Genomic DNA, 11,958 nt, shown 5'->3' on the forward strand with positions numbered 1-11,958 from the left:
ATGTGGGTGGCTCTTAAAAGAGCCTTTGTTTTGTTGGATAACTTCGGGGTGTTTTACTTGGAGCTGGTGTACTTGGTGACAGCCTTGGTTCCCTCAGACACGGCGTGCTTGGCCAGCTCACCGGGCAGCAGGAGGCGGACGGCGGTCTGGATCTCCCGGGAGGTGATGGTGCGACGCTTGTTGTATTGAGCGAGGCGGGAAGCTTCTCCGGCGATACGCTCAAAGATGTCGCTTACAAAGGAGTTCATGATGCCCATCGCCTTGGAGGAGATGCCGGTGTCGGGGTGGACCTGCTTCAGCACTTTGTACACGTAGATGGCGTAGCTCTCTTTCCTGGACTTGCGCCTCTTCTTGCCGGTCTTGGAGACGGCTTTGGACACGGCTTTCTTGGAGCCCTTCTTGGGCGCTTTCACGGTCTCTGCTCCAGGCATGTTCGGATCAGTGAAGGATCAGCTGAATAGAATACTGTAATGAAGTTGCAAGGCTGACTTTATAAGCTGCCTGATGTAAATTTGAATGTGTCATCCCTCGCAAAGGATTGGCTGTTGTGTTGTTCTAGACTGAGCATGCGCAGACACGATGTGCTTGTCCCTAAGAACACATTTGTTAAGATTTATCATGAATTTATATATTTGAATTGGTTGTGAGTAAAGGAGGCTCGTTGAAAGACATGTGGAATGAGTCAAATATGTATTACTTTAAATGTGCACTATGCAGTTTTAGAGAAGGGGGAGGGGTTACATGTGCAGAGCCTATCATCAAAAATCAAAACTAAATTATTTTGAGGAACCTGGAACCAAATGTAGAAAAGAGTGACTTTTCAGGACAGATTTCTAGCTTCAAACAGTGTTGCAGGATCACATCGTCCTGTGAGGAAAGTTTGTTTATTCAGTTGTGAGAATATTCCTTAGAAAATGTTCACTTCTGACACACCCAGTTAGAATGCAATTAATCCATGTTAGAATATAGGAATTCCAGTTTTTCACAGACTTTATTTAACTTTATTACTGCCTTATTTAACCAAGAATATTTCCATTAAATACATCTTTCTATAGAGTGGCCTATACAAAACACTGTTATGGACCATGTTTCATGTACATTTAGAGCAGGCAGTGTACACTCAAGATTCACCAGATGAAATGGATAGTGTACCATATTGATGGAATAGAAAATGTACATCTTGCTGCAAGTCTGTTTAGACTAAAGAAAGCAGAAAAGGCCACATTCACATTTGATTTAGCACAATCTAGAATTTGGTGTATGTATGTAATTACTTTAATTGCAGACATATAAATTAGGCCTAATTCTAGGACTACTTGAAAGTAGCAGGCTATTGCATAAGCATTTTGAAATCTTTTGATTGAACATTTCTAGGAATAATCTCTTTGAACGTAGTGTGTGGCTCTTAAAAGAGCCGTTGGGTTGTTATTATGATCGGTCTTGTTTAACCTCCGAAGCCGTACAGTGTGCGGCCCTGCCTCTTCAGAGCGTACACCACGTCCATGGCGGTGACAGTCTTCCTCTTGGCGTGCTCGGTGTAGGTGACGGCGTCACGGATGACGTTCTCCAGGAAAACCTTGAGCACACCGCGGGTCTCCTCGTAGATCAGACCGGAGATTCGCTTCACTCCGCCACGGCGAGCCAGACGGCGGATGGCGGGTTTGGTGATTCCCTGGATGTTATCACGGAGAACTTTACGGTGACGCTTGGCGCCTCCTTTCCCGAGTCCCTTGCCTCCTTTTCCTCGACCAGACATTTTTGAGGAAACAGATTTCAGCTCAAAAAGAAGAATGAATATAGAGCTGCCCGACTTGGTATTTAAAGCCTCTCTGCGGACGTGAGAGAGGACAGGAGCGACTCTGCGGTGGGAGGAGCCAAACTCAGCAGCTGTTTTTTTAAGTGAACCTTTCTCGTCAGGGATTTTTCATTTTGATTAGTCTCCTTATTATTATATAATTTAATCAGGCAGGATTTTAAGTCCCTCATGTGCTTTGATATAAAAACACCTTTATTTAATATTGAAATGTTATTTAAATGTTGATCATTCTCATCAGGCCTTTAGCTGCCACTGAGGAAACAGAGGGTTGAACTCTGCTCTGTATTTTGATTTAATGACATGTTTTGCATTTCTTAAAGTTAGTTTAAGTTATTCGTGTCAAGACCAGTATGTATGTTTTTTGGCTCGTTAAACTGAACTGTTTCTGATGAATTAAGACATGTGTAGTATTAAAATAATGTGACATGTTAGTGATATAGAATGTATTCAATGGTTGCATGACTGACCTGTACAGTGATCTTTAGAACCGTCACAGAGCTGCTGAAGACATTTCATGAGGACATTTTCTTTCAAATCCTCACGGGAGATTTAACAACAGAAAAATCTGATTTATTTGAAATTGTATTGTCGATAAAACATTACCTAAAATGTATTCATAAAATGACATATTGGTCCCCAGGTAACTTTACATTCTGGACAACATAGTGAACCTTTGGCAATCCTGTAGTCTAACTGATGATACTAATGAATGTCTTGCGCTACATAGGTTGAAGATTTCTTACTGGAATCAGCTTCAGTCTGTAAATATGGAGGTTTACTGTTTTTAATAATTCGATTACTTAAACCAACCCAGTTTAACTGCGTCAGATTCTCACCTCAGTAAAGTCATATGTTGCTCAAATTTCCAACTTGAACAACCATTTTATTGCACTTTTCCTTATCGGAAGTCATACATTCCCGAGTTCTGAGTACAATGGAACGCCGCATGTCTCGCTAGTGACGTCGGGATGGGTATAATGTGATGTGTGGTATTTCGACGCATCCGCCCTCCACATGATGGGTTGTGTAAAATATTATTTTCAGGTAAATGTTTTTATTGTAGGGCAGTCTAAACTTCTGAAATCCATAAATGTCCCAGTAGATTTGATCAGAAATGATGTGATGTGATATTTCAAGCCTTCATTTGTTATAATTGTGATTATTATGGTTTACAGCTTATGAAAACCCCAAATTCAAAATCTCAGAAAATTAGAATATTACATAAAATCAATAAAAAAAAGGATTTTAAATACAGAAATGTCGGCCCTCTATAAAGCATAATCATGCATATGTACTAAGTACTTGGTTTGGACCCCTTTTGCACAAATTATTGCCTAAATGCGGTGTGGCATGGATGCTATCAGTCTGTGGCACTGCTGAGGTGTTATGGAAGCCCAGGTTGCTTTGATAGTGGCCTTCAGCTCGTCTGTATTGTTGGGTCTGGTGTGTATCATCTCCCTTCCTCCAGAATGGGTTTATAACAAAACACTTGTTACCCATAAAAAGTGTGAAGGGTAAACTACATTTTAGATTGTGGTTAGCAAGCTAATTAGTTGTCAGATGGTTGTTGGCATTGATGCTAGCAAAAAATTCAAGTTGGTGTTGGTCGTCACATTTTTGGGGGGGTTGGTTGTCACAAGTTATCCAAAGGCTACAGCCAGAAAAGGAACCCAATAACAAAATAAATTGTCAAGCTGTATCCTCACTGACACCCCAGAGAAGGAAAGAATAGCGCAGGAAAAGGCAGCTAGCATGCAAAGGAAAAAAGGGCAACAAAATCAAAACAACCCAGTGCATCCCAAACTAGACAAGCTGCCAAGGCTACAGTAAGTTATATAGGCCTATTTGTCAACTTGACAATGCAATTGCATTTTCAAATTTAGTTCTACTTTCTTTCCTTCTTTTCAAGATTATTCCCATTAAGATAACATTGTGACAAACAACCCCATAGTGTATGACAACCGACCCCTTGATGGGGTTGATTGTCACAATGTGTTAGGGTGTCTTTGATGATTAATTTCTTCTTTATTACAATAAGATAGAAAAAGTGAAGGGTACACATTTCAAGCCAACACTTTAAGCTTCAATGTAATGTAGGAATGACTATCGAAAGATGTTTAGGTGATGAGCAATTCTCAGTAGAGTAAAAAGTGTGCCTACTTACCCCGTTCTCCCCTACTCATGCCTTATTCTATAAAATATTATATTTAATAATACAGATGTTCGTAATCATTTACAATAGAGCTGTTCTAAATATCATTCATTACCATGTTTATTGACTTTTATTTTTCCTGAATAATGAACAATGAATCAGCATATCTTAACCTCTGTTACAGCTGATGATGCTTTGGTCTGTTCTAAAAGTTAAACATTAAAAAAATATATATATGAAAACTACTTATTTTGACTGACTGTCATTTTTGGGAGGGAAATGGTACACCTCTGCATTTGAGATCAAATATTTGATATAGCTTACCGCGTGGTTTCAACGTACGACAGACGAACAAGGCCAGCAGTACGATAACGATCAACAGGGTCACAGACAGGAGGCAAACAGTGTATAGGGAAACACTGCAACAGGTTCAAGAACACAATGCAAATTAACCAAGCTGAACAGAATGATCTTGTTCTAAAAAAGTCCCAGTGTCAATTCATTTTCATCATCATGGTCATGTTTTCCCCACATTACATTTATTTATTTTATTTGTTTATTTATTTAGCTGACACTTTTATCCAAAGCTACTTCCATTGAGTGGATTAAACCATGAAGGTACAAACTCAGAACGACAAGAAAGTACTATAGCTTCAAATAAACCAAACTGCAAAGTGCCACATACAAATGCTACATAGAGATGTATCAAACGCAATTTTTTTTGTCCTGTTTTCCCCCACAGCTTTTCCTTCAACACAGTCATTTAACTTTAATGTAATGTCTTCATAAGTCTTCTACGTGAACAAAACATATACAGGTGCATCTAAGAAAAGATCATTTATGTCATGGAAAAGTCCAATCAAAAGTGGAATTTTCATATATTCTAGATTACTTAATCAAAGTGAAATATTTCAGGCCTTTTATTTAAATTTTATTTGCACTATTATATTACAGTTTACAGCTCATGGAATACAACATCCAGTATCTCAAAATATTATATTATTACACATAGCTAATAAATAAAGAGGATTTATAATACAGACATTTACATTTTCTGAAACGTACGTTCTAGATTAATTCCAATGTATATGTAATATATACAGTACAGTATGATTTTGTTTACTGTTTTAATCAAATTACAGAAAAAAAAATACTTTTCATTGATATTCAAATGTTTTGAGATGCAGCTCTATGTATATTTTTGGCTGTTTTAGTTGCCCATAAATTAGCCAGCTATTCCAAATAGTATGTACATGTCACTACAGGCTACTAACCTGTGGTAACTATAGCCTGAGCTGTGGTAGATTGATATGCAGAGACAGATGTGGGGTTCACAGGTCCGGGGGTCGGGGTGGGCGACAGGGTGGTTACATGCCTCGCCTCGCACATGGTTGGTCAGCCAACTGCTCAACTGTAATGGTTGTCATATCAGGAATGTTTGATGGAGTATGGTATTCCAATTCCTCCAATGGAATTCGCTATTGTCATGGAGGCAATCCCTACAGGAGTTGTGATACTACTAAGAAGTACAGCAGGGGTTAAGCCAACCTTACTACCTCTTGACCCTACCGAGTCGAACACGTAACAATAATTGTGGAATACGATCATTGTTCCAAAATGATATAGTCTCTGTCCCATATGTAGTTGCCTATTGGAATAATTGTGTATCTGACCTTAATTGGAAAACAAATCTGGACTTTACCATCAACATTTTTGATCACTAACAAAAGAGGTATCTTTTAAGATTATACACCGTTACTATCCCTCTAAAATAATTTTGCAAAGGTTTAAATTAGATATAGATGTAAATTGCTCATTTTGTAATATGTACCCTGAAGACGTATCTCATTTATTTTGGAACTGTTCCCACTCAAATCTTTTATGGAAAGATATTTGCACTTTTATTACTCGTTTCATTGACCCCAATTTTTCCCTTTGTGTTGAACATGAATTGTTTGGTTTCTTCAATTACACCTCTAGTCAATCAAACCAATATTTTATTGTAAACCTTATTATATTATTAGCTAAATGGCATATTCATAAGTGTAAATACTCAAATCAGAAACCGCTATTTATTGTGTTTGAGAATGAAACCAAACAATAGGCTACATGAAAAATATTCTATATTCTAAAAACAAGAAAGCTATTAAAACACTTCATATGTGTGCTTTATATAATAATTTTCATTTAATTCAATGCTGCATTTATTGTATCTGTATTTAAATATCTGCCATTTCTGTACCCCCTGGCTGTTGTTATGTTGTTGTTATGTTTTGTTGATTGTCAATAAAATGTAAAAAAAATTAAAAATGCAGCAAGATATGCCCAGTCTCCTTCTCCGATAAGTATTTTTAATTTTGTGACGTCATTCAGCTCTTTGAAATCTGACATTTCAGAGCTGAACTTGTTGAAATAAATGTTTTTCGTTTCATTAGCCTACAATTTTTACAGTATAGGAGAAAGTGCATCTCTGTCTGAACTCACCTAGTCTCGCAAAGCCAGCCCAAAACTACAACAAGTAGCTAGTAGGCCTGTAGAACTCAGAACTCCTACCACATTTCTCTCAAATTCAAATTCAAATTCAAAATTGGCTTTATTGGCATGACAGTTTTTTAAAAAGCAATATTGCCAAAGCAAACATCAAATAATTCAAACAAATATTCAGACAATACACAATGTGTCAAAACAAAACAATATAGGCTACAATATGAACGATATATACATCTGTATGAATATTATATATTGTGTGTGTGTGTGTGTGTGTGTGTGTGTGTTTGTGTGTGTGTGTGTGTGTGTGCAGTGGTGTAGTGGTGCCTGGAGAAGTGGGTATACTCTAAGTTGTACTGCGCGCGCATCCGCTTTTGCCGGTCCTATATTTCCCATAATTGCGCTGCCTCACACAGCCACTCGCGAGTAGTGGTCCAACACAGGCCTAATGCATGAATAGCCTATAAGATATAGAGAGCGTAGCTGGCAGAACGGCTATATGTTTAGCCTCCGTGTCCGCTCCATTTACAGCCATTAGTGCGAGTGGGGGGGAGTTCACTGTCCTGACAGCTGACTGCCGCTACGGTCTGCCGGACCATCACTGTTTGCACAGTAGGCTAAATAGGGAGACTGAGGTGGGGACCCTGGACCTTCTAGGGGGGGTCCGGGGGAATGCTCCCCCGGAAGAAAAAAATGCAACCTTTTAAAGTAAAATTCATCAATCTGGTGCACTTTGAGAAGAAAACTGCATGCAACCAGGCCCAGGGGCCCAAGGGCTCAGGGGGGCCCTAAGCCAGAGATACTGATAGTAACTTTACATGTCGCATTGTCAAAGAGCTCAGTCACTCATGTCAATAACAGCCTAGGGTCCAAAAAGGAATAGGAAATAAATCATCATGGCCCCTAGCAGGTGAAAAATAGAAAAGCAAGTGCAAAACAAAAGCATTATTAGCTATGTCTTATGGGCTTCATAAGGTGCCTCTAAGGCCCCCACACACATACAGGAATAAGCTTTATACGTGTAAATTCTATACTGTTCATAAAAAGTAGCTTTCCACCCTGTATCTGTTGCAATGGGCCCCTCCATCATATAACATGGGTCTGCAGACCAATCTACTGAAATGTTTTTACAGTTGCAGAGTAAAGAGTGCTGCCTGTTTAAGAAAAATAATGTTCCTTCTGCAGCTCAAGATTTGATTTAAATCTAAATTTTCCTCTGAAAGTGCATCAGATTGATGCATTTTACTTTAAATCTCATAATCCGTCTATGAACCAACTGGTTTCCACAATCTTTTTTATTTTTGCGGGGAGCATGCACAAGCATTATTCATAGAAAAAAAATTGTGGGGGCCCCCCACAGGGTCTTGAAACGGGCCCCGAGATCGTTAAGACCGCCCCTGCACGCTTGCCGCCTTCTCTCTGCCCGCTCGCCTCTCTATTGAGAATGCATTAGTGGGCGAAACAAACGCCTCGGCCCGTGTGAAACGGCCTGAACTGCTGAACGAAGGAAATCAAATGAGGTTCTGGCATTTTCCCCAAAAAACGGGACAAATTGTGTCCCGGGAGAGATTTTTCTTTTCCCGGGACAGCTGGTGAAAAAAAGAGAACAATTTCGGGGAAAACGGGACGGGTGGCAACAAGTCCCGCAGTCGCGGCCGTTAGAAGTGGGTATACGCAATGTCGCCTGAAAAATAAGTGGGTATACGCCGTATACCTGCGTATACCCCCCACTACACCACTGTGTGTGTGTGTGTGTGCCTTAATCATTCACTGTCCCTCAAGTTGTGGCATGTAGCCTAAATACATACTGGGCAGCAAGATGTGCCCGGTCTCCTTCTCCGAGGAGTATTTTTAATTTGGAGAGGTCGTTCAGCTCTTTGAAATCTGGTACTAAAGAGCTGAACTTGTTCAAATACAATTTTCTTGTGTCATTTAATTTTGTACTTTCATTTTGTCTCTCTCTCTCTCAAAAATTATATTCAGCTAAATGATGGAGAATTAATCTATGAATATGTAATCGACATTTTGAAATTATTGAAAGAATAATGTAGGCTAGCCTATCTATGAAGTTATGGTAAAAAAAAACATAAAAAATATGAATAAAATATACAAAAACTGACGTTGTGATAGTGTGTGGTTGCTATGGCAGCGCTACTGTATATTCCCGAGCTCGTCCACATCATTACATCACTCCTGAACTTGGAGAAAGACGGCTATCACCACTGCGCTCATTCACAGAAAGTGACAAGTTGTTGTTAGCTAGCAGAATGTCGGACCACCAACGGAGGAATAACCACGGAACCAGAGACTGACCTCGGTTCAGCTGTTAAGTTAAACGGCTCCAACATGGAAAACGTAAGAATATGAATCATTTAAAGTTATTTTAAAACTTTAGTATTGAAGTATCTTTTTTTCCTCTTCCTTTTCCTCTTCCTTCCTTCCTTCCTTTTTTTTTTTTTTTTTTCTGTAATGAACTGGTTAGCTAACATAAACATTAGCTTGTAAAACGTTCTAAGTTGGTAAATAGGCCAATATTGAGGCCTACATATAGCCTATATATCTATGGTAAATAGGCTCTCAAATTTCATCCTAAATATTTAAGAAAACACTAAACAAATAGGCTTAATTAAAATATCTTTAAAGTATTTACAAGACTTTTTTGGACACCATGCACCTTTGAAGCAACATCTGGAATTCACTCAATTATGAAGCTAGTTCAAATGTATTTAACTAAGACTTCAGTACAGTTAAATCGTTGATGTAAGAAAACAATCAAAATAATGTATTGAACAAGCAAACTGTCAAATCTTTATTTTTGTATACAGTTTTGGGCAAATAAAATGAGTCCAGCTGGATATATCAAAACTAATAAACGGTTCATAGACCTCTCCTACATTTATAGATGATAATCTTTGTAATGTCTGGACCATATAATAATAATATATTCATGTCAAGGTGAATGCTATTTGATCTGGATTTCCTCAAAAAAGTAAATGTATCAGGTATTGTCCAGATCATTTTACAAGTCGAGTACGAGTACGAGTTTTACATGTCTAACCCGGGTTCAATGTCAGGTGATGTCAGCCTTACATGAAGGCAACAGAGTTAACAGTCTTAAAATTTCATAATATAACTAAGGTTTTTATTTTTCATTTGAATATGACATATGCTGTGTCAAATTTAAAAACAAATGAAAAAACAGAACCAACCCGAAAAAGCACAGCTCAATGTTGACTTGGTTGTTGACACACACCATAGGAAAAAACCTTTTACCTTTATTATGAAGACAGACGTACAGTATACTGTGTCTTCATGATATGTTATTCTTTGGAGGTTGTTTTAAATTGTTATGGGGAATTTATTGTGGGGACTGTGTACACTAAAACAGTTATTTCTTGAACGCTGTATAATTTGATTTGTTACTGCTCTGTCCTATCGTGAGCATACGATAAGTTTGATGCCAAACTTAAGTTTATTTATCCAACTTAACTGCACCAGTCTGAAAAAACAAGTGAACAAGTTTGACCTAATTCCTTTTTTTGTGTCCCCCTCTCTTCATCTCTGTAACTGGAAAACAACAAGCAGAAGAGGGAGCGGGAGCGGGAGAGCAGTCCCGGAGCCCCAGAGGAGCCTGCAGAAAAAAGGTTGTGCAGCAACCAGAGGGGCTCTAGTCCCCAGCCCTCCACCGCTGCATCACATGTGACCCCTGTCCAACCAGAGAGGAGCTTTAGCCCCCAGCCCATAGACATAATAATAGGCTCGTTCGACCTAACTTTCAGCTCGTCTGGAAAGTAGACGAGAGTAGCCGAGTGCAGTCGGGGGAGTGACGAAAATGCCTGACTGAAGCCGGACAGCTCCGAGTCGGAAGTAGCGTCCTTGTTGCGGATGCAGTTCGTTTTCTAGTTTTATTTTGAAGGCCTATTAGAAACATATTCGCAGGAGAGTCACACATGCTACAACCGATTAGAAGCAGAACACAACACAAAGACGAGTAAACACTTTAAAAGCGAGGGGCATTTTCAAAACAAGAAACGAGATATAAGCTAATATCCCCATTCCCCACACATCTTTATCTTTCTTGTTACTTTACTAGAACACCTACTTTTAAGTGATAAAGAATAATTTACAAGAATAATTTACAAATCCAAATAAAGGAGGTTTAGTATTTCTCCCTTCACATAACGAATATGATCGGCCTAAATAAAGAAGGTCTAAGAAAAGATCCCTTATTATTATTGTAGAGATGGATATGATGAACTGTATTATGATGTGTAACAAACAAACTACTTGTTGTAGGTTTGGTCTGGCTTTGCGACACTACATGTAAAATACAATTCCCAGACCATTTAGATCACTTGAAATAAGCCTATGATTTAATCTTAATGGTATAAAAATCACTTCACCAAGATCTTATGTGACTCAAGTTTGTGTTCACTTTTAAATATATCTATACAGGAGAGTTACACATCCAAATTATTTCTATGTCAAGGGTTCAGAGGTTTAACTCTGATTAAGTACATTTCTGCTTAAATGCATATTGTGGCGGCCTAATGATTAAACATAAATTAAAATCAAAAAGAATGGATCGTAATTTAATTTTGAGCGGTGATGTCAGACTTTTGCCTAACCAATTGGGGAAACGCATCAAAGGCACGAGGTTTAAACTCCCAATTAGCGCTCAGCTCCGCCTGTCAGCAAGACGTTTCCCATCAGACATTTCGCTCCCGCAGCCCGTGGGGAGCAACTGCAGCGACTTGCTCCAGTGTCTGTGTCCGTCTTGATACCGCGGGACTTCAAAGTCTCAAGCAGCCGAGCCGCAGCCAGCCACGGGTGCAAGTGGGACAAAAAGTCTAACCATAATGCAGTGCGCTCAGCAAGACGAGCGTCATAATTGCGCAGGTCTTAGCAAGACGGCGACAGGTCGAACGAGCCTAATGTCTATGCCCCAGCCCTCCACCTCTGCATCACATGTGACCCCTGTCCAACCACAGATGAGTGCTCGCCCCCAGCCCTCCACCACTGGATCACAGCTTCTAGAAGGACAGGCTGTCCAATCGTGGGTGAGTATTTCCACCTCAAACACGGAAATGTAGACTCTAAGAAATCTATTGAAAACATACAGGAAATCAACAGCTAAATATCCCATTAGACATTTTGAGAGCAAAGCATTTAACAACTAGTCTGGAAATCCACACCCATATCTAGAACGATATAGGCTCTGGCCACGATCAATAGACCTTCCAAACTCAAGGGGCGGCACCTACGCTTGCATTTCAAATACCACTGCACACAATTGGATAGCACTATGAGCAATCAGAGCAATGAACAAGATGTATTAAGCCCCGTTCATTTAGTGAACAGCGAGGTTAATTGCTAAATTAAACTTTTGCTGTGGTCGGTCGGCAACACAGAACATTCATCCTTCTTGCTAATGAAAGATTTGAGTGCCGTCTTCCAAATTGCTAAGTGTCGAGGCCAAAGCCGTCTCAAACTCAAACAACAT

The 11,958-nt window shown here is 39.3% G+C and overlaps 2 protein-coding genes across 2 annotated transcripts; both read right to left on the reverse strand.

The window, feature by feature from the left end:
• Positions 1-53: 53 nt before the first annotated feature.
• LOC307266858 (histone H2B type 2-E-like) lies at positions 54-431 on the reverse strand (the record flags this gene model as incomplete). Its single annotated transcript, XM_080048970.1, has 1 exon — positions 54-431. One exon carries the CDS (start codon positions 429-431, stop codon positions 54-56), a length of 378 nt encoding a protein of 125 aa, XP_079905096.1.
• A 1,013-nt stretch (positions 432-1,444) lies between these two features.
• On the reverse strand, positions 1,445-1,756 carry LOC307266828 (histone H4; the record flags this gene model as incomplete). The annotated part of the gene is made up of 1 exon (XM_080048938.1): positions 1,445-1,756. One exon carries the CDS (start codon positions 1,754-1,756, stop codon positions 1,445-1,447), a length of 312 nt encoding a protein of 103 aa, XP_079905064.1.
• Positions 1,757-11,958: the final 10,202 nt, after the last annotated feature.

This window comes from Ammodytes marinus (genome assembly GCF_949987685.1).
Source record: "Ammodytes marinus genome assembly, chromosome: 20".
NCBI lineage: Eukaryota > Metazoa > Chordata > Actinopteri > Uranoscopiformes > Ammodytidae > Ammodytes > Ammodytes marinus.